The sequence below is a fragment of the Chiloscyllium plagiosum genome, unplaced genomic scaffold (genome assembly GCF_037043375.1).
Source record: "Chiloscyllium plagiosum isolate Xiang-an unplaced genomic scaffold, Cpla_swu_hap1 HiC_scaffold_21, whole genome shotgun sequence".
Lineage (NCBI taxonomy): Eukaryota > Metazoa > Chordata > Chondrichthyes > Orectolobiformes > Hemiscylliidae > Chiloscyllium > Chiloscyllium plagiosum.
Genome location: NW_028270159.1, coordinates 10,900,777 through 10,927,305, shown reverse-complemented (window position 1 = coordinate 10,927,305; position 26,529 = coordinate 10,900,777). Strand labels below are relative to the sequence as shown.

Below are 26,529 nucleotides of genomic sequence, written 5' to 3'. Positions count from 1 at the left end.
GCAGTCTGTTCCCTTTTCGCTCCTCTCTCTGATAGGATTTCCATTCTACTCTTCACTCGCTTTCCCTGCCTCCCTAAAACTGCCCCAAGCACACTCCCTGTTTCCGCAGCAATTTCTGTTTCTCTTCTAGATTTCCGTACTTGTTAACAATTTGAGCGATGTGGAAATAAGTTGAAGAATTGAGTTGAGATAGCAAAGTCGTCATAATCCTACAGAATAGCAGAACCAGGTTTAAGGCCCTTGAGAAGCGTGCTGGAGAAATGCAGGTCTGGCAGCTTCTGTAGAGAGAAAAACAGTTACCATTTTGAGTCTGTGACACTTACATCAGATCTTCATCAGCACACTCTGTTTTTGATGGAGAAACTCAGAAGTTCTGGCAGATTCAGTGGAGAGTGAAACAAGGATTTTTGAATTTAATCTTTTTGTGGGTTGTGGGCATCGCTAGTTGCCCCATGAGAAGGTGGGGGTGAGGTGCCTTCTTTAACCTCTGCTGTCCACCTGCTGTTGGTCGACCCACAATGCCCTTAGGGAGGGAATTTCAGGATTTTGACCCAGCTACCGTGAAGGAACGGCAATATATTTCCAAGTCAGGATGGTGAGTGGCTTGGAGGGGAATGTGCAGGTGATGGTGTTCCCATGTATCTGTTGCCCTTGTCCTTCCAGACGGAAATGGTTGTGGGTTTAGAAGATATTGTCTGAGGATCTTTGATGAATTTCTGCAGTGCTTCTTGGAGATAGATAATTCAATAGATTTATGTTTCAAATTAAATCTGACTTCAGAGTTAACCTACTACTTTGGTTTCTAATAATTCTCTTTCTTAAAAAAAAGTGTCCAAATAAGCATTCATTTTTGGTTCAGATTACACACTAACCAATGAACATTTAGCTCAGTGTATCTTTTGTTCCTGAGTACAGTCAGAATCTGATTTTACCCTTGTTAGTCACCTTGAGGGTGCCATGTAGCAACCACAAATCTGTGGTTTCATATGAGCAAGGGTGAGATGTAGAAACAATTCCATTTAACAGTGCCCTTCAAAACCTCCAGCTAATTCACAGACAATGATGTACTTGTCATATAACCAAAGATTACTTTTTAAAAAAATGTGTAATCACTGTTAGGTAGGTAAAATGGTTTCCTGTCAATAAAATAGCCACCTGGGTTCAGTCAGGAGCAATTTGATCTCTTCAAAGTTTATGGATTTAATCCAAATTTAGAGCCTTGAGTACAATACTGAAAAATTTGTGACAAGATCTGCTACTGGGATCACATCTTTCCTTTTCTCGTGCATGTGGAAGATTCCAAAGCACTGTTTTGAAGAATATCAGAGGAGTGGGGCATTCTGTCCTGGTGACCGGACCAATATTTATCCCCCTTCAACTTTGCTAAAAAGAGGATCTGATCCATGTCACGTTGCTCACTTGTGGGAATTTTCTGTGTGCAAACTGCTGCTTTTCCTCTTCCTATGCATTTTGGAATTCTCCCTGCAATTGTGTGTGGTGCTGTATCAGGGCAGTTTCTTTGGAAAATGAAGAGAAAACTGAGAGGAGATCATTTTGAGGTTGTGATAAGTTTGGTGTAGGGAAGGCCTCCTTGCTTTTTGTAGAATGGGGAGACCAACACGAGGAACCTTAAATACAGCAAATAAATCCAGAAAGGAAACCTGTTGATACATCGAATGGTTAGAGTGTGAAACTTGCCACCTCAACAAGTGACTAAGGTGAGTTGAGCATAAAAGGGGGAAGCTAATTAACTACACAAGGGAAAAAGGAATGTTTCAATATTTTCAATGAAGAAGATTTGAATTGTTTTTCCAGAAACACATGAGAGTAGTGTGAGCCCTGACCTGTATGGCTGGTTTTGTTTCTCTGGTCTCTGTGCTTGTTTTCAAGATGTTATTATTTTGCATGTAATAAGATCATAAGACATAGGAGCAGAAATTAGGCCATTCAGCCCATCGAGTCTGCTCCACCATTCAATCACGGCTGGCGAGTTTCTCAACCTTATTCTCCCACTTTCTCCCCATAACCCTTGATCCCTTTGATACTCAAGAACATATCTATCTGTGTAATGATGGAGACTGTTCTGTGGCGTGCTTATCAACCCTATCTATGTACTGCATGGCTTACCCAAATATAAGTGAGAGTAAGTGTTTTTCATCTGAGCTCACAATGGATTAAATCTGCCTGCTTAAACCATGGGACTTTATTGCCCGGTTCCTCACCTTGTGTCTTTCTTTCATTGTATTTGTTGCTGCAGTTATGCAAACTGCAATTTGGCATTTTGCTGATGTTCTCATCACCGTCTTCTTTGAGGGACCTTAGTTCAGGGTACCATTTCTCACTGCAAACATGGAAACGATCATTAAAATGAACAAGAAGACCACTAAGGAACAAATGATAGCAACTGGCAATATATTAATTGAAATTTATTAAAATTTTGAAAGAGAGGAGGCCTCTCAGCCCCTGAAACCACTCTGCTATCCAGTATGATGCGAGTTAAGTCCATTTTTAAGCCATGTCAACCAACCCCGAGATCATGAGAGAGTGACACTGTCATCATGTGCTGTGAACCTTGGAACAGTGCATTTTGGGTAGCTGTTCACATGTTTGGAAATTGCTTTTTACTGTTGAAGGCTAATGGTCAATTTTTATAGTTGGAGCAAATGGTAGAATGAGCAGGTAGGGGTGTCCCAAACGTGGAGTGTGCAATTAGAGTGCAGCCAGGGACTGGTGGAAGAATCTGGAATATTCTTTTCTGTCTGTCTGTCTCTCTCTCTCTCTGTCTCTGCAGCTCTCCCTCTCTCTGTCCCTCGCACTTGCTCTCTATCTTTTCAAAAAAATTCCTCCAACTGGGGAAGGTAATTCGACAATTGGAAAAACTGAGACTGGCAGCAAATTCTCTGATTAAAATCCTCAGTCTTGTGGAGCAAAGACTGTCTGATCGACCTGACTTGGAGATTAGCCACGATTTGCTTGGATAAGAAATAGACTTGAAGACCTAATTAGCTTCGTCCAGTTCCAATGAGCATTGCAATTAAACATGGTTTCACTTGTGCACCTATCTGAATCAAATGGTATGAAGGAGGCACATTTGTCTCTTTCTCAATGACTGAAATTCCTGTCTTGGGTGCAGCATGAGCTTAGAGCAATGAGTAGGGCTCTGAGGTTGAGTAAAATTGTGTGGTCTACCCTTGATTCTCAGTTAATTTAATCTTTCCTTTTAGTTGGTTTGCAAAACACTTTTAATTAGACTTATTTTTAAACTGATAAACAAATGTGTTTTGATGGTCAAATCATCTCTGTTTCCATTGAGATCTGGGGTTTGCTTCAACCTTGCTGGTCAAAAGCATTCAGCGCATGGATGCCGTATCCACGTAAACAAGCTCAGACTGTTTATCTCCAGAATGATAAGAGGGCAAAACTGTCAAACGATGTGTTTTTGGAAAGCAAACTGTAGATCTAAGTCAGCTTCTGAAAGAAGTTGAGTTTCTTTATTCTGTCCAATTGCTGTTGGCACTTGGCCAGCATGTTTGGTTGTCAGAAGGTTTTAATCTGTGGTATTCTCCTCAAATACATCAATGGGAGGTGCTGGCATTGGACTGGCCTTGTTTTATTTTCTTCTTTATCCTCCCTTTTTAAAATACAAGGAAGAAGGAAACCCTCCAATTTCTTTTTGGCAACTTGGGGTTAGGATGCATATGAATCTCTCATGTTGGATCTTCAGTGATGTGCTGATGAGTGCTAGGAGCCAATGGTTGATCATTCAAGTTTAGATTTTGACAGTCAGTTCACATTGGTCATTAGAGCAATCATATGCTACTATTTTGTATCATGGTCAATACAGAGAAGCTGAGTTGACCAGTTCTTGCCAAAATGTGTCTCTTCACACCTTTCTGCCTCCTTTTTTTGCTTTTCTTCTTCCTTTATTTTGTATTTCTGCCCCGCCTCCTTGCTCAATTTGTAAGTGTGTCACCCCATCCCTTTCTTTTGCTGCTGCTTAGTTTTTTTTCTCTTCTTCCTGTCCTTACAAGTCTCTCACACTCTCATGCACACTCATGCTTACCGACCCATTCTATTTTTTACTTTGTCAGCTATAATCAAGCTGGTAGCACACTCTCCTCAAGTCAGAAAGTTTTGGATTCAAGTCCAACTCTAGGACCTGAGCACAAAAATCAAGGTTGCATTACTGAGTGACAGGGTTGCACTGTCAAAGAATCCAACTTTTAGTTAAGAAGTTAAGCTGAGTCCCCATCCACCCTTATTAACGTGAACGTAAAAGAAACCAAGGCCACTACTTTTTAAGAAGAACACAGGCTCCATCCCTTAAATCCTGGCCAACATTTCTTGCCTTTTCCCCATAACCCTGGATTCCTTCTTTGGTCAACAATCTGTGTATCTCAGCCTTAAATATACTCAGCCTCGACAGTCTCAGCTGAAAAATAATTCCACGTGCTTAAATGGATGGCCCCTCAATTCTGAGATGATGGTTTCTGATCTAGACTCTGTGACAAGGGGAAACGACCTCTCCTTGCCAATCCTGCCAAGCCCCGATGGTGATTGTGATGGTGCTCATCATTGAGCTGATCCTGAAAGGCATGATATAAATGTAATTTGCTGCTTTTCCTCTCTTTCTCAATCCCATTCATTAGTATTCTTGCTCTACTATCAGTGTTATGCTCTCGGGCATATTCTGCATGTACTTCTGTATAGTACCATTCTGAATCTTGATCAATCCCAAAGCACTCCACAGCAAACTAAGTATTTTTGGAATGTAGCTATTGTTGTACTGTAGGAAATGAAGTCTCCAGTTCGCATAAAGTGAACTCTGTCAAAGTATGATGATGACCGAAGCTGCTTTTGTGATAACGATTGAGGGATGAATATTGATCTGGACACTGAGGTGAACTCTGCTCCTGTTCCAAATACTGTCTGTGGAAACTTTTACATCAAGGGTGTACAGGACCTTGGTTACAGTCAAAAAAATGAGGTGCTGGAAAAAGCAAAGTAGGTCAGGCAGCATCCATTGGTTAGGCCACCTTTGAAATGCAGCCTTCAGTTCTGGTCTCCCTGCTGTAGGAAATATGTTGTTAAACTTGAAAGGGTTCAGAAAAGATTTATAAGGATGGTGCCAGGATTGGAGCGTTTGAGGTATAGGGAGAGGCTGAAAAGGCTGGGATTGTTTTCCCTGGAGCGTCAGAGGCCGAGAAGTGACTCTATAGAGGTTTATAAAATCATGAGGGGCATGGGTAGGGTAAATAACCAAGGTCTTTTCCCTGCGATGGGGGAGTGCAGAACGAGAGAGCATAGGTTTAGGATGAAGGGAAAAGATTTAAGAGGGACCTGAAGGGTGGCAACGTTTTCACACAGAGGGTGGTCCATGTATGAAATGAGCTGTCAGAGAGGTGACCTTTATAGAGGTTTACAAAATTATAAGGGGCATGGATAGGATAAATAGGCAAAGTCTTTTCCCTTGAGTCGGGGAGTCCAGAACGAGATGGCATAGGTTTAGGGTGAGAGGGGAAAGATATAAAAGAGACCTAAGGGGCAACTTTTTCACGCAGAGGGTGGTACGTATATGGAATGAGCTGCCAGAGGATGTGGTGGAGGCTGGTACAATTGCATCATCTAAGAGGCATTTGGATGGGTATATGAATAGGAAGGGTTTGGAGGGATATGGGACAGGTGCTGGCAGGTGGGACTAGATTGGGTTGGGATATCTGGTCGGCATGGATGGGTTGGACCGAAGGGTCTGTTTCCATGCTGTACATCTCTATGACTGTATGACTCTAAGTGTGAAGTCTGGTAGAATTACAACATTTAAAAGGCATCTGGATGGGTATATGAATAGGAAGGGTTTAGATGGATGTGGGTCAAATACTGTCAAGTGGGACGAGAATAATTTAGGATATCTGGTCAGCATGGACGAGTTGGACCAATGGGTCTGTTTCTGTGCTGTACATCTCTAGGACTTTGAGAGCACGTGGGATCTGAGTATACTGTCTGATCTCACAGGTGTTGGTCCTCTTCCTTTTATTTTCCCTGAATTGTGACTGCACGTGCAGAGACACCTTGGAGGATAAACTTCCGAACAGGCCAAAAGCTGATCTGTGAAACCAGCCAAAGAAGGCATTTCTGTCCGACTGAAACTCCCTCCTCATTAGCCACCTCATAGGGGATAGTGACTGGACCCCACTCCATAAGTAGCGAGGGCATGTTGCATTTTATTTCACTGAAAGAAAATTTAGTTCACAAAAGCTTAGATTTTTATTCATGGAAAAGCTTTGAGCAGCCAATTTGAAATCAAGTCTTGTTGTCAGACACAGCCTGAGCAAAGGAAGTTAATTGTTCTATTTGTTGTTGCAGATGCTGTATTTATTCCCTGTCAGCATAATGCTTTTGGATATTTGGTTGTTTATGGCCAAAATATAAACCAGGAGCCAGATAGAAAAATAGAGCATGAACTTGTAGTAGGTATCTTTATTGCATTTGGGCTTTGCTGCATCAAATGAACAATTTACCTTCCTATGTCACCGTCAACACAGGTGGTAACACAAAGGTGGCTTCACAACAACAATTATCAAAAAAAAAATTGACACCAAATCACAGAAGATATCAGGTGACCAAAAAGCTTGATCAGAGAGCTAGGCTTCAATGAGTGTCTTTGAGGAGGAGAGAAAGGAAATCTAAACCTTGGGGTCTAGGCACTTGAAGGTATGATTGTCAACATGGAGTGACGGCAATTGTGGTTTGCAAAGAGAGACAGCAGTCTCTGAAGTTTGTAGGCTGGAGCAGGTTGTGGAAGTGAAGAAGGGCAAAGCTGAAAAACAAAACTGGTCACTGGACTCAACATTAACTCTGTTTTCTCCCTCAACAGATGCTGCCGGACCTGCTGAGTTTCTCCCGCAATTTATGTTTTGGTGTGTTTCAGATCTCCAGCATGTGCAGTTCTTTGTTTTATTATATAAAGTTGCACTTTTTATCTTCATGTAATTGAATAATGACTTTTGCACTAGTTTTGGATTGCTGATTTGCGAGCTGTCAGGTTGGAGATATAGTGACATAAAAAGGCTGGCAGTGGTTAACACCTTTTTGAGGCCCTGTGTGCATAGATGGCAACCCTAATGGGCTCATTATGTTCTCTCATGCAAAACGTGCAGTACCTTTGATCTGTGCACAGCAGTGAAGGCAGGAGCATTCGCTAAGATGTCATGGAAGGCACGTGTTTGCACAGTTGAAGGTTGGAGTTTAACCACTTGATTTGATTGTCATTAGTAGCGATTGATGTGGAACTAATCTTCTTTTTGTTTAATGTGAGCAGACTGCTGTTCCTGACACTTAATGCTGAAATTCTTCATTAGTTATTCACCTGATACTACTGTACGGGGAGGAACTTGATGGACTGACAGAAGAATAAACAACAACATGCCTTTAGCTGAATAATCATCATCAATGCTATATTATTCTCCAAAGGCATTTTTTTTTTGGAATTACGTCTCTGATGACCAAACATTGATAATTGCTGGGAGTGAAATGATTGAGAAGGAGAATCGAAGAAAATTTTAGTTTTAAACCACTTCAGTCTTGTGTATGAAGCCAATGCAGTTTTCGTATAAAGTATTGAACCGTGGACTCGAGCTTTGTGTTTTTTTTAAAAAGCAGAAAAATCAAAATAGACTTGATTAGAAATGACAATAGAAAAATTAAAACAGTGAGAAACAAAATAATTGGTTAGTTTGGCAGTGAAACTTGGTGCTGCCAGGAGTATTTGATGCAAATAATTAAGATATAGAGCGGCTAATGGATACTTTCATTTGTGAGTGGCTCAGTGGTTCGCACTGCTGCCTCACAGCACCAGGAACCTGGGTTTGATTCCACCCTCAGATGATTGTGCAAACTCCACAGAGTTGTTCTCCCTCTGTCTGCGTGGGGTTCCTCTGGGCGCTCAGGTCTCCTCTCACGGTCCAAAAATGTGTCGGTTAGGTGGATTAGCCACAGGAAATGCAGCATTACAGGGATTGGATGGGATGCTATTTGGAGAGTCAGAATGGACTTGGCTGAATAGCCTGTTTCCACACTGTAAGGATTCTGTTAATTCTGTGATATATTTAAGAGGAAACTAACTGTTTGCCACAGGCTGAAAGGAATTGAAGTGGGGCTTGATAAAGAAACATGAGCATGAACTGAAGACCATGTATCTGTGCTGAAGATATGCCATAAGAACTGATGTGAGAAGAAACTTAGAATTGAAGTTTGTGGCCGGAGATGGTTCATAGAATCCCTACAGTGTAGAAGCAGGCCATTCGACCCGTTTCAGAGTCCTACATTGATCCTTCAAACAGCATCCTACCCAGACCAACCCCACCCCAGTAACGCTGCACTTCTCATGGCTAACCTACCTAGCCTGACATCCTTGGACATTATGGGCAATTTAGCATGGCCAGTCCACCTAACCTGCACATCTTTGGACTGTGGGAGGAAACCGGAGCACCCGGAGAAAACCCACGCAGACACTGGGAGAATGTGCAAATACCACACAGTCACGCAAGGGTGGAATCGAACACCGGTCCCTGGTGTGAAACAGCAAGTGCTAACCACTGAGACACCATGCCACCCGGTTGTGGCTTTCAACTTAACTACTTTCCACTTTGCTTCCTGGTGAAGATGAAAACTTCAACAGAGAAACCAGAAACATACAGTTGATCCCAAGGCAAAGCAACAACTATGATCTCTCTTTCTTTCTATTTTTCTTTTAGCTACTCATCCAAATGAGTCTTCACTGAAATAATGCCAGATTATAGTGAGGTCTGTTGCTAAGCTGATAGAATCAGCTCCTCATTGTTGCTATGTCAATGACGTTTACTTAACATGTTCTTTGAATCACTTTTTTGAACATTTTTCAGGGCTGTGATTTCAAGTTCTTCTTTCCTAACATCCTGTTCTCTTTCAATACACATATACATCTGAGAGAGAAAGGAATAGATGATTATCACAGGTTTGGATGAGGAAAGATGGAATTAATACTTCACCGGGACTTAAACACAGCATGGATTGGTTGGGCTAAATGGCTTGTTTCCGTGTGGGTAATCTAAATTTTGTGTTACAACTCCTGGTTTTCATTTTAAATCGTTAATTGACTTCTAATTTTATCTTGAACATTCAGATGAATTATTCTGCTGACCCAATACATCAAAATGGTCCATTATTTAAGATGTCTCTTTCCACCCATCCCATGTCATCTGTAGGAGGCAAATGTTGGGGGTGGAGTGGAAGATGGGAATAGCATCAATAGGAGATGCAGTTACTTAAAATTGCTGTCTCATTCCTTCATATCAAAAGTCAAAAGAATCCCTGCTCTGTCTATATGTTATCAATAAAATAATTCATGATGCCATTCAGAGAGGATGGTGTGTTGCCTATAAGCCACTATGCAAGACCAATGACTGAGCGGTGGAATTCAGTGGAAGGATTGATGGATTTGATACTTCCATTTCAAGACCTACAGATGTGTGGAATTTCACATGAATCATCCATTCCCCACCATCAATTGCGTCCTCCCCCTCCTCCAACGCCCATCCTGAGCCAGCCACCAATCTCTTTCATGTGTATACTATGCAACATGCAACAGCATGCTGACAATTCCAAAGAGATGGTTTGTGTTACACTTGGGCTTGTGTGTGAGCATGCAAATTAGGCGCAGGAGTTGGCCACTCGGCTCTTTGAGCCTGCTCCACCATTCGATAAGATCAGGGCTGATCTCATTGTAACCTTAAATCCATATTCCCATCCAGCTTGATAACCTTTCAATCACTTGCTTCACAACAATCTATCCAGCCCTGCCTTAAAAACATTCAAAGATTCTGCCTCCTCTATCTTTCTTGGAACACTCTTCCCTCTAAGGCTTTATAACATTTCTTCAGTATAGTTTTTCTTGGCCTAATCTTGTTGCTGCAAGCAGATGCTGAGCTGGTAATCCGAGGGTTAAAGGACACAAAGCTGATGCTGGCACTTTGCTGAATTATAGGGGATTTCTTTGGTAGCATTATTGAACAATGACAGCTGTCATTCGAACATCACTGCATTCGGCGAGTGCATTCTCCCTCTCATTTGAGCATCTTGGTCAGCAGTGGTGTGTCTGCATGGGGAAACCATTCCAGGGGATTGCCTGTTTGCTGTGGAGGTGAGATAGCTCGGACAACAGCAATTCAAATGTCAAACGTTTTGTGAATATTAAATTGGTTTTGTGCTCCATCGTCACTGAATTGAGAGACAGCGGCATGTATATCTGCAAGAGCACTCCGGGTCTTGTTCTGATGCTGTCCAGAAGGAGTTGGTTCTGCTGCAATGCCAACATTACGGTATAAGACTCAGCCTTTGGGGTTCAACATGGCAGAGATGGCTGTTTGCAGACTTGTCCACCCTGGAGCAAGGCCTCGCTCTGTTCTTCTGCCAGTCAGTCTGGAGCTGTGGTTCTACGTCCAAAAGATTAAAAACATGCGAAAGAAAAGGTAACATTGCACAATTTTTTCCAATTTAAAAAAAAATTCAAGTTAATATCTATCTGTATGTACAAGCAATAGATAGTTGTAATTTCAACCTGAACTTTATAGTGATGAATATCCATGGAATGGATAAAGTTTGCATGGGTTAACTCATTAGTTATGATTTTTACAATCTGACGCTGAGTGCTGCCAGAATTATTTGGATTTGAGTTAACTTCCCTCATTGTTTTCTTCCTTCTCTGCCCCTCCCACCCGTCCATGAGCATGTGTGCGCTGCTGAGAAATCTAGATAGGGTCCGATTTCTGTCATGTAGGTAACATTCAGTTTGGAAAGAGCTGGAAGGGCAATTAGATGGTACGTTCACATTGAGAAGTTTGTAATTGCTGGGTCAGGGCAGCCTGAAGGAGTTCAACCCTGTTTTTATTTGATTACCCAACATATCTAATAAGTGAACCCGCGATAATTTATCCGGAGAGCACAATTGCGGCCCAGTCTGTCAACTGTAGCACTGCATAGGCTCTTGCTGATGTTTATTTGTTCAATTTTCCACTCAATTAAGTGGAAAATCCAAACTGGCATACCCAAGTGTGGTCCTGAGAGAGTGCTATGCTTTCAGAGGTGCTCTCTTTCGGATGATGCATTGAACTGAGGGCCTGTCCATGTTGGGAATACAGGCAATTTCTCCCTGCTATCCAAGTCAACCCAAAACCCATTTACATTGCCAAGTGCAGGAACTTAATGAGTGTGAAGTAACTGCTACATTTCTGCAGTGTATTCATTTCAAATAAATGCTTAGTTTGCAATTAACTCTTCGGGTTATCCTGAAGTCATTTGAAGGTACAGTGTTTTCCTTTTCATGAAAATGTATAATCTGAAATTATGCTTGAAGTAAGTACCATTGCAACATTTAATGTACCTGTCTAAAATTCCCAAACCTGTGGTTGCAGCTAAGGTATGACAGACTTAAATGGGACACCATCTCTTGTCATAGGTGGTTGCTGTGTGTTAGCTCATTCAAACTTGAAATGACTTACTGTGGATTAGGTCTAACCAGAAGAATTTTGTGAGCAGCATTTAGAAATGGTGCCAGTCACTGACGCTCACTATCTTTTGGCAAGGACCTCACTGTTGCCAACATGTTGCCTTTGGGTTCCTTCACGCTCAAAGCGATCTCAGACGGACTCTGATATCTGCCTTTCTGTTGGAACGACAAGTATTTTGTCGAATCAAGAGCTTGAAATTTATTGCTTTGCAGCAAATATTTACAGATTGTATGAATATGACCTAAATTATTGCAGAGACTTTTAGGAGCAAACAGCTCCAGGTCTGTCTCCTACAAGCCTCTTCCTCACCTGGACCAAGTCCCCATGACATTATAATGGGTGGTGCTCACTGCAGGTAAGCAAATGTTAACCCTTTTAGACCCGTGTTACAGCTGGGGTAACCTGCAGCCCAAATAGCTTCAGGTTCTTTGACATTTCTGTTATTGATCACCATGTGGCATTATTTGCAGGAGCTGATTGTGAAGATATACTGATAAGTAGCACTCTGAAACATAGATACAAGGTACCGTGTTTGATCACAGGAAATAGGCAGATATGAAGGTCAGAAATTTGAGTTCAGTATTCTCCCATAGACTGTTGTGCTTTTTCTCTTCCCAGTTTCTTTTTGCAATTACAGGACATCACTGGCTAGACCAGGATTTATCTCCCCACCTTAATTGGTGGTTAGTTGCAGCCTGAAACTGCTGTAGGCAATGTGGTGAATACCAAAGTGCTATTGGTGATTGAATGCAGGGTTTTGAATGAACAGGAATATTGTTTCAAGTCAGGATGGTGTGTAGCCTGGAGGGGAACTTGCGGGTGATGTCTCTTCCATTTATCTGGTGCAGTTCAGCTTCTGTTCAGTGGTAACCCTCCAGGGTGTTGACAGTGTAAGATTCTGCAATGATAATGCAATTGAATGGAGAAGGTTTAGATTGGCTCATTGGAACATGTCATTACTTGGCACTTGTTTGGCATATACATTACTGGCTACTTTTTAGCCCAAGCCTGAATATTATTGCGGTCATGTTTTATTTGCAATTTGCAATGGACTGCTTCAGCTTCTGAGGAGTTGCAAGTGGTGCTGAATGTTGTTCAACAGTTAGTAATTACCCTCACTTCTGACCTTATGGAGGAAAGGTCATTAAGGCAGCTGAAGGTGTTTGGGTCTATGTTATGGACTAGGCCAGACCACTCAAAACATTCTTAAGCAGGCAGCCCAGACCACAACTTTGCAATTTGTTTTGGTGAGTGTACAGTGAAAATTAACCAGAGTAAGTAGAGGAGGTTGACTCCCAAGTTTAAAACAGACAAAAAATCTATTTGCAAAATTACACAATGAAGCACAGACACCAGAATAAAGAGCCCCTACAGAACTCAGTCTTATCCAGACTAGACTTAAGTATGCTATTCAGACTATACACAACAGTCCCATAAGCACCCCCCCCCCCCTCCCACTTTTAAACACAGTGCAAAAAAGGGTCATATGCTTACAGGTTGAAGTTAGAAGGGCAGAAGAGAGATTTTCCACACAGCTCAATGTTGAACTCCCAACCAGTTCTGGACTGACTAAACTGCTCAGCCAGAGAGTTGACCATTATCCTTTCATTCTCCGGGTCACTTCTAAAACATGACCACTTTGGCCTGAAGTCTCATCTGTTTACATATAAACAAAAGGCCTCTCAAAATCCTTTTCATCTCTGTACCAAACCAGTCTGATCAGACTCTGGCCTAGTTCATTACCCCTCTGAACAAAAATCAAAGACAGAGTATCCTTGAGCCAAGGAACAGCTGTTAGAAAATAAAAGGACTAGCTTTGTGACACCTAGGACAATTTCCTGAGGAAGTTTTGCAGAGATGACATTTTGCTGAGATGACTGACCTCCAACACTCTTAGCCATCTTCCTTTGTGCAAGGGTATGACTCTAACTAGTGGAGAGTTTTCCCCCTTCTTCCCATTCACATCAGCTTCTTGCAATGCTCTCAGTTATTCCACTATTGTTGGAGGAAGTGTTTGTTGTCCAGTAATGGTTTACATGCACGTACATAGATGGGGAAAGTAAGGAGCAGATGAAAGAGAGAACACCGAAAGATCTGTGACAGGGTGTAAGATGCGATATACAAACTGACAAGTGGTGGTGATAATTTAGGGCAAAAGGCAATCTGTTAGTTTACATCGGCCTGTACAAAGGAGTCGAAATCCAGAGGAGAAATGAGGATTTCTGCCCAAACATCAAGGCAGGATTTGACCAAGTATTGCATCAAGGAGCTCAGGGCATGTAGGGAAACAAAAGATAAGTTTGGAGCAGATATAAATGTTGAAAGCTAAGTTACTGAGCATGAGCACATGCCTCCCAGAAACAGTGGTTACTGTCAGATCTTAATGAACTCTGTGTTCCATACAGAAGTTTGCAAAATGTTTGCTCAAATTAGAGGGCATGGGTTTAGGGTGAGAGGGGAAAGATATAAAAGAGACCTAAGGGGCAACTTTTTCACACAGAGGGTGGTACGTATATGGAATGAGCTGCCAGAGGATGTGGTGGAGGCTGGTACAATTGCAACATTTAAGAGGCATTTGGATGGGTATATGAATAGGAAGGGTTTGGAGGGATATGGGCCACGTGCTGGCAGGTGGGACTAGATTGGGTTGGGTTAACTGGTCAGCATGGACAGGTTGGACCGAAGGGTCTGTTTCCATGCTGTACATCTCTCTGACTCTGAGTGAGTTTATCCTGGAAAATCAGGAGGTCAAGGGCAGAGGAGTGGAAGTGGATTGGAGAACTAAATTACCAAATGATACATTTGCACCTGGAGGGCAAGTACCCGGCCAAGTGATCGCTCGATCTGTCAGTCCAGCAAGCAGAAGAATGTAGCTTGAACAGCAAACACCATGTGCCAAAGCCTCCTACCCGGTTGAGTTTATAGCCCTTTATGTTTGAACCTTAGTTCTGCAATAGGTATCTGCCAACCACCAGCATCTTCCGAGTACAACTTCAGGATTCATTTACACTTCCGTTGGTTTTATTGCTGAGTCTTTGCATGATGATGTGCTCTTTAACTTTGTGCAATTGAGCAACTTTTTTTTGTCATTGCAATTTGTTTGCAGCCAACTTTCATTCATTCACATACGACTTTATTCTTAGTGCATTTCCGACAGGGTCCTGAAGCAGTTGTGCAATCAAACTTTTCAACTTCTTCATCTGACATGTAAGGCAACTCTCTTAAATGTTGAAAATAGTTTTAGGGCTATAATTAACTCTTTGGAACTAAAATGCACACTTCCATATTTTTATAGCTAAAATATTTTTGAGCATGTGATGCTATAATCTTCAAAAGTTGTGTTTTTGGCCTCTGTCCAGTTGCTAATTACTTCCTTCTTGAGCCTGGAGTTCAGTGTGTGCTTTTATCATGAGACTTTTACAGGACAAGTTGCCCTATGACACGAAACGAGAAGAACGGTCTACTCCAAACCAAGAATGGAGACTGAAAATTTAACTGAGACTGTTTTGTGAAATGAGTAACCCCTCTGGCTCGTCAATAGTCAGCCTTCGGTGAGGCTAGTGACTAGTGGTGGTAATAACTCGTTTTCAATCTGGAATCCCACCATGGCAGGTGGTGGAATTTGAGTTCAATAAAAATCTGGAATTCAGAGTCTAATGATGACCATTTTTGATTTGTCAGAAAAAAGCCATTGGATTCACTAAAGTCCTTTAGAAAAAGAAATCTGAGGTCCTTATTTAGTGTGGCCTGTGTGTGACTGCAGACGGATAGCAATGTGGTTGACTCTTAACTGCCTGCTGGGCAATTAGGGATGGGCAATAAATGCCGGCCCAGCCAACAATGCCTACATAGAACATAGAACAATACAGCACAGAACAGGCCCTTCGGCCCACGATGTTGTGCCGAACATTTGTCCTAGCTTAAGCACCCATCCATGTACCTATCCAATTGCCGCTTAAAGGTCACCAAAGATTCTGACTCTACCACTCCCACAGGCAGCGCATTCCATGCCTCCACCACTCTCTGGGTAAAGAACCCACCCCTGACATCTCCCCTATACCTTCCACTCTTCACCTTAAATTTATGTCCCCTTGTAACACTCTGTTGTACCCGGGGAAAAAAGTTTCTGACTGTCTACTCTATCTATTCCTCTGATCATGTTATAAACCTCTATCAAGCCACCCCTCATCCTTCGCCGTTCCAATGAGAAAAGGCTTAGCACTCTCAACCTATCCTCGTACGACCTATTCTCCATTCCAGGCAACATCCTGGTAAATCTTCTCTGCACCCTCTCCAAAGCTTCCACATCTTTCCTAAAGTGAGGCGACCAGAACTGCACACAGTACTCCAAATGTGGCCTAACCAAAGTCCTGTACAGTTGCAACATCACTTCACGACTCTTGAATTCAATCCCTCTGCTAATGAACGCTAATACACCATAGGCCTTCTTACAAGCTCTATCCACCTGAGTGGCAACTTTCAAAGACCTATGAACATAGACCCCAAGATCCCTCTGTTCCTCCACCTCACTAAGAACCCTACCGTTAACCCTGTATTCCGCATTCTTATTTGTCTTTCCAAAATGGACAACCTCACACTTGGCAGGGTTGAAATCCATCTGCCACTCCTCAGCCCAGCTCAGCATCATATCCAAGTCCCTTTGCAGCCGACAACAGCCCTCCTCACTATCCACAACTCCACCAATCTTCGTATCATCTGCAAATGTTGTTAATGAGTGAATGATAAGCTATTAAAAAGAAGCAAACCAATCAAATAACTTTTATATTCATGATTTTCCAACCCTGGGCTCAAAATACTATAATGTCATAGAGTCAGAGAATCATACATCACAGAAAGAGACCCTTTGGTTGAACCAGTCCATACCAACCATAGTCCCAAACTAGACTAGTCCCATGTGCCTGCACTTAGCCCATATCACTCCAAATCTTTCTTATTCATGTACTCATAGAAACAGAGAAGATAGGCGCAAGAGGAGGCCATTCGTCCCTTCAAGCCTGCTTCACCATTCATCACAATCATGGCTGATCATCCAACTCAATAACCTAATCCTACTTTCTCCCCAGAACCTTTGATCCCATTTGCCCCATGTGCTATATCTAGCCACCTCTTGAATACATTCAAAGTTTTAGCATTAACTACTTCCTGTGGTAATGAATCCCACAGGCTCACTGCACTTTGGATGAAGAAATGTCTCTTCAACTCCCTCCTGAATGGTCCACCCTGAATCCTCAGATTGTGACCTCTGGTTCAGGACGCACCCACCATTGGGAACATCCTCCCTGCATCTACCCTGTCTAGTCCTGTTGGAATGTAATAAGTCTCTCTGAGATCTCTCTTTTCCAACCCCCCCCCCCCCCCCCCCCCCCCCCCCCCCCCACCACCACCATTCATCTGAACTCCAGTGAAAACAATCCTAACCTCCTCAATCTCTCCTCATATGTCAGTCCCGCCATCCCCGGAATCAGCCTGGTGAACCTTCGCTGCACTCCCTCAGGAGCAAGAGCATCCTTCCTCAGAAAAGGAGATCAAAACTGCACACAATATTCTTGGTGTGGCCTTACCAAGGCCCTGTGCAACTGTAACAACGCATCCATGCTCCTATATATCCAAATGTCTTTTAAACACTGTAACTATGCATATCCATCACTTCCTCTGGAAGTTCATTCCACACTCGAACCACTCTGTGTAAAAAAAAAACAGTTGCCCCTCATGTCCTTTTTAAATATTTCTCCACTCACCTTAAAAATATGCCCCCTAGTCTTGAAATCTCCAATCCCAGGGAAAAGACACCTGCCATTCACCTTATCTATAATCCCTCAGATTTCAGAAGCCTATATAAGGTCACCCTCACCCTTCTACGGACCAGTGGAAAAAGTTCCAGCCTCCCCTGTAGCTCACACCTTTCATTCCTGGCAACATCCTGGTATGTCTTTTCTGGACTCTTATCAGCTTGATATTATCCTTCCTACAGCAGGCTAATGGGAGTGCACACAGTACTTCAGAAGAGGCCTCACTAACATCCTGGAGAAAGTGAGGACTGCAGATGCTGGGGATCAGAGTCAAGAGTGTGATGCTAGAAAATCACAACAGGTCAAGCAGCATCTGAGGAGCAAGGGAATCAACATTTCGGGCATAAGCCCTTTATCAGGATTCTCCTGCTCCTTGGATGCTGCCTGACCTGCTGTGCTTTTCTAGCACTACACACTCACCAAAATCCTGTACAACCTCAACATGATATTCCAACTCCTGTACTCAAAGGTCTGAGTAATGAAGGCAAGATGCCAAATGTCTCTCTACATGTGATGCAAATTTCAAAGAATTATGTACTTGAAACCCTTGTCTCTCTGTTGTGTGCACTAGCCACATTTAATTGTCTAAGTCCTGCCCTTGTTTGTTTTGTCAAAATGCAATATCTTGCATTTATTTAAATTAAACTCCACTTGCCACTCCTCAGCTCATTGACCCAATCAATCAAGATCTCTTTGTAATCTTAGATAACCTTCACTGTTCACTAAACCACCAAGTTTGGTGTCATCCACAAATTTACCAATTGTGTCTTCTATATTCTCATTGAAATCAATTATATAAATGACAAACAAAAGCAGTCCCAGCACTGGTCCCTGTGAGACACCACTGATAACAGGTCTCAACCACCACCACCCTCTGTCTCCTATCATCGAACCAATTTTTTATCCAATTAGCAAGCTCAGAAGATCTAATTTTACTAATAAGTCTACCATGTGGAAACTTGTCAAAGACTTTACTAAAGTCCAAATAAACAACATCTACCACTCTGCCTCATCAATCTTTTTGGTTACTACCTCAACAAACTCAATCAGGTTTGTGAGACATGACTTACCTTGCACGAAACCATGCTGACTGTCCCTAATCATTCCTTGTCTCCCCAAATACATATAAATCCCATCTTTCAGACTCCCCTCCAATAACTCAAGCTACGCCGAAGTCAGACTCGCAGGTCTGTAGTTCCCAGGCTTCTCTTGACATCCCTTTATAAACAAATTTTTTAATGCAAAATCATTTAAGCAGCACATTTTTCAAGTAATGTTTCCCAGTAAAACACATCTTTGGCGTCCTGATGTAGGGGACAGATGTGCAATTAAACGTTGAATCTTTAACAAATTTGGGATGTCCCAAAGCATTTTCCAGCCCAAAACAAAAACCTTTCTTAAAGTTTTTAGTCCTGATTTGAAATGTGGGTAGCCAACTTTTGCACAATAAGCTTGCACTAAGAACAATGAGAATGTGAACAGATAATTTGTTTCACCTCCATAATGGTGGTTCAAAATATTGCCAAAGAACGTTCCACATCCATCTGAGATGATCGTCAAGCCCTCAGTTTACTGTCCCTTTTGAAAGATGATATTTGGTGAAGATTTGTAGATCAGGTTGAGGTTCTGGATGTAAGTTAGCTCACTGAGCTGTAAGGTTCGTTTTCAGACATTTCATCACCATACTAGGTAACATCATCAATAAGCCTCTGGTGAAGCGCTTGTGTTATGTCCCACTGATGATATCTTTAACAGTGCAGTATTCCTTTTGTTTTGGCTGGATTGCAGCCCAGATTCTGTATCTTGAAAATGGGACTTGAATAAATTTCCAACTCAAAGTAAGTGTGCCGCCACTCTGGACAGCACCTTTTATAATTTTTGGCTAAAAGATGGTGCTAGGTTTGATCATTTTCAACAGTAATATTACCAATGTCTTCAGTTCTCAAAATTGCCATAATCTGTGCGTTCTGGATTAGTGGTTCTGGAAGAGCACAGCAGTTCAGGCAGCATCCAAGGAGCAGCGAAATCGACGTTTCGGGCAAAAGCCCTTCATCAGGAATAAAGGCAGTGAGCCTGAAGTGTGGAGAGATAAGCTAGAGGAGGGTGGGGGTGGGGAGAAAATAGCATAGAGTACAATGGGTGAGTGGGGGAGGGGATGAAGGTGATAGGTCAGGGAGGAGAGGGTGGAGTGGATAGGTGGAAAAGGAGATAGGCAGGTAGGACAAGTCATGGGGACACTGCTGAGCTGGAAGTTTGGAACTAGGGTGAGGTGGGGGAAGGGGAAATGAGGAAACTGTTGAAGTCCATATTGATGCCCGGGGGTTGAAGTGTTCCGAGGCGGAAGATGAGGCGTTCTTCCTCCAGGCGTCTGGTGGTGAGGGACTGGCGGTGAAGGAGACCCAGGACCTCCATGTCCTCGGCAGAGTGGGAGGGGGAGTTGAAATGTTGGGCCACGGGGCGGTGTAGTTGATTGTTGCGGGTGTCCCGGAGATGTTTCTAAAGCGCTCTGCTAGGTGGCGCCCAGTCTCCCCAATGTAGAGAAGACCGCATCGGGAGCAACGAGTACAATAAATGATATTAGTGGATGTATAGGTAAAACTTTGATGGATGTGGAAAGCTCTTTTAGAGGTGAGGGAGAAGGTGTGGGCGCAGGTTTTACAGTTCCTGCGCTGGCAGGGGAAAGTGCCAGGATGGGAGGTGCCCAGTTTCCCAGAGTAGTCCTTTAGTGGTACCAAGATTTCTGACTTTCTTTGCTCACACAGGAATTGGAACTGTTAAGTGTATTACTACTTGTTATTTTTACAATTTTATTGTAGTTTGAGATTCAAGCTGATCTCAAATGCCCATTTTTTTTCTCCTTTTGGAGAGTGTGTTTGGCTCAGAGATGTAGCAGTACTGATATGGAAACTCAGTGAAAATGCTAGAGTCTATTTTCAAAGGTTTAATAGCAGACCATTTGAAAAATAGGGCCAGGGTCGAACAGAGTTGGCATAGATTTATGAAATGGAAATTGTGCTCGATAGGTCTACTGGAATTCTTTGAGGACTGTACTGATGAGGGAGACCCTGTGGATGTGATTTCATTTGGATTTTCAGAAGGCTTTTGACAAAGTGCTGTGTAAAATATTAGTATGTAAAGTTGAAGTGCAGGGATTGGGGGTAATGTATTGAGATGATTAGAAAATTGTTTAGCAGACAAACAAAAATAGGAATAAATTGATTTTTTTTTGAATGGCAGACAGTGAATAGTGGGATACTGGGAGGGATTGCTGAATGGAATGGGATTTTCTTGATAATTGATGATGGTTTCATGGTCATCATTAGACTCCTACTTTCAGATTGTTGAAAATCAAATTCAAATTCCAGCATCCACCATGTTGGGCTAGATCATCTAGGTCATGGCCATCATCTCCCTCTTACTTTTTTGGACAAGAAACATGCATATGCTCAACATTTTAAAACATCCAGACCAGTGGTTTTATCCTGATAATTGTGTGATAACTTAATTTAATACATTTGCTTTTTAATTTGTATGGATCTGATTATATACTACTTCATCTAATGTCATGTTTACCTCCGTCTTCCGGATAAACTCTGCAGAAGAATAATTGCTCAATAGTTCTGCTAATCTCCTGAACATTAGTTGTTTAACCCTTGATGGCTGTAATGCCATTCGGCCTTCCTTACTCTTATATTGATGAGAGATGACCAGGATTTAACAATGATGACCTCTTCACTGCCATCTCTTTTGTATTTCCTTGGAGTTGAGCTTCTCTTGTGTCTGAAGATGATGCATGTTTCTAGGTGAGTGACTGATCAATAATGAATGAATGTGGCTCAGGCAAAAGTGTGAGACATACATCAAGCTGATATTTGTTGTGCAAATATCCTAACCTGTGTCATGACCACTGTTCATTGTCCATGGTGATGAATGTCTAAACTATTATTTTTCTCAACATTATTGTGTCGGATTTTCTAATGTTCGCATTTTGTTTCAGTAATTGCTGCAATCTAAGTAAAATCAGAATAAAAATACATAGTTGAAATTCAGTGCATTTTGATTTAAAAAAGATTCAACCATTTAAATGAGGTGACGACTTTAAGAGTTAAAGTGTAGTTGCAGGAGAGGGAAAGCACAACGTGAATAGTTAAAGATGTGGCACCTTCAGTTGTATTAAATTGTAGTTGCTCTGCCCCAGAGTATTTCAGACTAGGGTTGTAGGATAGTTCTTCCACTTGTGCACACTCACATTCTGGCATTCTGTATTTAAAAATACAGGGTGAGTAAAAACTGTGGTTGCAAATGTTGGTTTATTTTAAAATTGCAGTGGGCACGGTTTGTTTCACTGCTGTTTCAGCCCCAGCAACAGCACAGATTGAAAAGGAAGCATTGTTCCAGTCTCTCCATTTAATGTGATTCAGATGGCATAAAATGAATGTTGTCTGACGTTTGTGTTTGATTATTGGGCAGCCTAGGGTATTGCTGTGAAACTTGACATCTTGAGTATTTTTTTGAATTGTGTAAAGCAAACTCCATTGGATTTACAGGTATATGAAATATTCGGTAAGTAGCACCGCATCTGGACGGTTGCTATGGAAACTCATGATGGTTATGTGGTGTGTTTGCATGACGTTGGAAGCCTCTGGGTTTTATTTTGAGAGGTTTTCAACCAGTGGTATCTACAAAGAGCAGCTTAAACTGCACAAACACACCACCGGGCCTGTGTGTAGCGACTGTGCATTTAGACGAGCTGTGAGTACCTACACCACTTTGCATACTTGTTTCACTCGGAACAGCTTCAGATATCTGTTTTAAAAGAGAAATGATTTTGTATGCAGTAAACAAGATTGAATATACTACCCAGAACAGTGAGGTTTTCATTTTTCACAAGTCTCAGCTATTTCTACAGCATTAAACATTATCTCTGTCTTGAATTGCAGCATCACCCTGCACCCCCCCCCCCCCCCCCCCCATTCCAAACCGCGTCCAACTCTGGCATTCAATGGATCTTTGTTTGTTCACTAGTTATGTTCATTCCCCTCAGTTCTGAGGGAGGGTCAATCAACCTGAAACGTTCACTCTGATTTCTCTCCACATTTGCTGCCAGACCCGCTGAGCTTTTCCAACAATTTCTATTTTTATTTTCACTCCCCTGTTCTCTTATGCAAACTTTTTTTGAAATACATTTTGAAAATCATTTTTGAACCCGTTTTTCATTTTTTTGGCTTTTAAAAATCATTTTTAATTTGGCTCAAAACTATCTTTTTTGTTTCTTCCCCTTCAGTATTTAGCTCCTAATTTGGAATTGGGTCACTTAAGTTCTTTGTTTTTCTCAGTAACACTAAATTCAAATATTGCTGTCACTTGCACTTTTAAATTGAGTTTTCATTCTTGCGCAAGGAGCAAGTTTGAACATCAGGTGTATCTTGAGCAAGTGGCAGTTTCAGCAAAACCTTTAATGTCAGCCATATATTCCACATTCAGATAGGTGTGGGGAGCACAAGAAGGGTCATACAACTCAATGTTAACTCTGGGTTTTTCTCCACAAATGCTGTCAGACCTGCTGACTTTCTCCAGCAATTTATGTTTTTGTTTGTTTCAGATCTCCAGCATCTGCAGTTGTTTGTTTTACATTTACCACTTAGTCCTGACTGTATGAAATTAGTTTGTTGTGCCCTTCAGAACCAGGAGATTTAACCTGAGCATGAGAGCTCGGCTGTTTAAGGATTGATGACCAGCAATAGCCCCTTCACAGCAAGAGGTAGTGGGATTCCAGAAATCTTTTTCTGTCAGTCCCCCATATCCCAAAGATGCAAAACACTGTTGTGTTTCAGGAGGTGATTTGGGCGGGGTGAGATTCAAAGCTGAAATGAAAATTTTCTTTGGTCAGGCTATTAAGACTTATAGTATCAAAGCTGATAGATGCACTTAGGTCATACATAGCATGTACTTGAATGGCAAATTGTCTTCTTGTGTACGATCATTGAGTGGTTGTAGTTGGAGGCCATTCAGCCTGCCATGTGTGTGTGATGTCACATTGCACAGATGGCTCAGCTGTAGCCCTGCAATTTTTAAAATCTGGGCAATTACCCAATTCTTTTAGGAATCAACAATTCAGTCTGCCTCCAACCTGTACTTGGGTAGTGCATTTCTGATCTAATGTAATTGCTGTTATTTTTTTAAAGTGAGAACATTTGTCTCACCATGCTGCCTTGGGTTCTTTTGTTAATGACCATCAAATTCTGTTGCTGTTTGTAATTGGTCTTCTCCACACTGCTGTATGCAGGTTCTTACTGTGTGCAGTGTACCATTCCCTCCAGAGTAATCGCCACAGGTAAAAATGATTTGTTACTTGTGCGGTACATTGGAACATCATGCAATGTTGTATAAATGCACTTTTTTCTTCAAGGAATCAGGAAGAAAAGAGAAACGCTTATGACAGATCTACCTTGTTTCAGGCAGGTTGACAATTTACGTTTCCCTGCTAATATGTAAAGTGCTGGCACTACAGTATTCACTTTCAATGTTTTTATTTGCTCATGCAAATGTTTGTCTTGATTTAAGATGTCCAACCATCCCAAAGATTAGGGCTGCATGTACAGTGGACCTGCAAAAATATCGGCAGAAGCTGAAAATAACATTGCACAACTCGAGTCTTCAAAATGTGCAGACTTCCCAAGGCACACACATTCGCAGTCTGTTCGTTCTGCTACTGGTTTTTGACATGCTGTTTTGGAGAAGAAAGTCATGGTGCAGAGATGAGTGGTGTTGTCCAGTTGCTGGGTTTTTCATGACCTCTGAGTGTCAGACAGCACTTTTCAGAAATCCCTTCATTGGCTGTAATGTTCTGAAGTCATTGATTTGTCGAAATGCAGCAGCCAATTTATGCATGGCAAGCTCTTAGAAACAGCAATCCAACAATGACCAGAGAGCCTGACGTCAATTGAGGCACAACTATTAACCAGGACACAGAAGAACGCCCCGCCCCCATGAATTTGTATAAAATAGTGCCATGTGGCATTTTAGGTTGCATTCTGTTTAGCATCTCACTTGACAGATGGTACCTCCTGCCAATGTAGCACTCCTCTGTAGTGAAATATGAATGTTGGTCTCGACACTTCTACTTGAGTATCTGGAGTGGGGTTTAAATTCAAAATCTGTGACTCTGAGGTAAGAGTCTTATCCAGTGACTCATGACTGGCACCAGGAGTTGATGATAACATACTAATTAGAATCAGACCAGTTCACTGACTCTGAAGTGTCCTTGTGCTGTAAAGGAGAGTACGAATATTCCTGGAATGTTTAATACTTTCATCTTTCTTCTTATATCCAGAAGTGCTCTTACAGACAACCGACTTCATTTCCCATCACCAAATCACCCATGGTATTTGTGTTCATCTATTAACCATCATCAACAATTTAATAGTTTAATTGATCTGTGTCTGAACTATATTCATCTGTTCACTGATCTGTGTTTGTTGTACTTGATTGCTCAAGGTCCAGCAAGGGATGAGAAAACTGACATTATTGAAGGACAATGTACTGTGTGGACCTAGGTTGAGAACGTGTCTAGAAATCCTGTCATTGCTGAGGTATTTTAAAAGTGTTTTAAATAAACATGTTTCATACCTAGAACTAGTGATAAACCAGATATAATCGTAAGTTGTCTGAAAATTTTATATAATAAGCAGATAAACTGAGCACAAGTCAAATTCAATTCATTTTTTTCCTCTGTGCTTAATGCGGCATGAGAGCTAAAATGACAGTCAATATTTACTGTCTTCGCTACACTGCCACTCGTTTTGGGATTAATTTGCCTTGCATTGTCAATACATACTGAAACTGTTTTTGCAATCTGATGAGGAAGAGAAATCGGCTGCCACGTTTAAACTCCCTCTCACTCGGTGACAGCTTTTTAAATTTCATTTCAGTGTACAACTTCAATTATAATATTTTCTTGAAAATGGAGTAGCCAATTACCATGGCTTCCTTGAGGATAAGAAAGGGGAATTTTATTACTGTCTAGCCTCAATTGAAAAGAAAATGGAAATGTGACATTAAACACAGGCAATAATTTTAAAGGGGAGAGTTTCCAGTAAAAGCAAGGAGAATAAAGCTTATATAGTTTAAAAAGTCATTTGAATTCAAGAGACCACTGTTGTAGCTTTGAAATACTTACAGACTCATAACCTTAGCAATGGAGTCTATAAATGCCTTTGAGGTCTTGGTAAATGATGGTTTTGCCACTTTGCTTTTTAACCAGGCAGTGTGTTCCGATGTAGAGAGAGAGGGAGTCTTCCAGTTATTGCCCACGAATCAATTTTACTTCTCTCTTCTCTTGTGTTCAAAACCAGCAATTGAGATACATTCAGTATATATTCTGGAGTCTAGCTCCAATGTCCTTCAAAGCTTGCTTGCTGGCAGGTGAGCTTATCATATCTCAGCATGTGAAATGATTATAAGTGTTTATTGAAATGAGTGATGCAAATTTCTTGATTCTGACTCAATTGCATGCTTTCTAAACCTTCTGACACAAATGGCAATATCAGTGCAATTTTGTATGTTCCACGTGGATGTGATAAAGCTCACCTCATTTAGTGGGCAGGTGACCAATGTGGCAATGCATCTTTATTTTCATAAAATATATTAGCCCATGGAAGGTTTTCCGTGTAACTGTCAGATAATGGAAATAAGACTTGGACAGTATTGAATGTGGACGAGCATAACATCATGCATAATGAGACATTGGCCAATCAGTTACACATAAAAATTTCCGTGAAAGCAAATTAACAGATCTAACTTGATTTCTTAAGTTTTTCTTTATATTTATGGCGGAGAATTTTATGACATGTCCAAAACGTATGACAGCTTTGACCAAACATTTGGTCGCCTGAATATTGCTTTTTGTGTTTCATGATGAAGATGGGAAAAATGTCTGGCTGTAACAAGCTGCTCCTTTTTTGAGGTATTTCAGGTGTTGGAGGTGATTTCTTCGAATTCCAGGAGCAGCAATCACTGTTTGATATGCTGTTGCATTGTTTTGGAACTTTGGAGGAAAAGAAAGTCAAAACAAAAGCACTTTTAAAAGGGAGAGGAACAGACAAAGGCAGCACATGGTGAGGTCAGTGCAGGAGAGAGGGAGAGGGAGCGGGAGAGAGAGAGAAAGAGAGAGAGAG

The 26,529-nt window shown here is 41.6% G+C and overlaps 1 protein-coding gene across 8 annotated transcripts in view; it reads left to right on the top strand.

Annotated features, from left to right (window-relative positions):
* The window catches only part of gpsm1b (G protein signaling modulator 1b), a 255,633-nt gene that overhangs the window by 55,412 nt on the left and 173,692 nt on the right, over positions 1-26,529 (top strand). For 2 of the 8 annotated variants that reach the window (XM_087998250.1, XM_087998242.1), the window contains exon 1: positions 10,297-10,505. The exons of 4 other annotated variants lie outside the window; for them this stretch is intronic. In XM_087998250.1, the coding sequence (XP_087854376.1) occupies positions 10,342-10,505 (164 nt within the window). In that variant the 5' untranslated portion in view covers positions 10,297-10,341. Of the gene's footprint in view, positions 1-10,296; positions 10,506-24,719; positions 24,738-24,850; positions 24,946-26,529 lie in introns of those variants that run through there. 2 more of the 8 variants (XM_087998243.1, XM_087998246.1) reach the window with 2 other exon arrangements.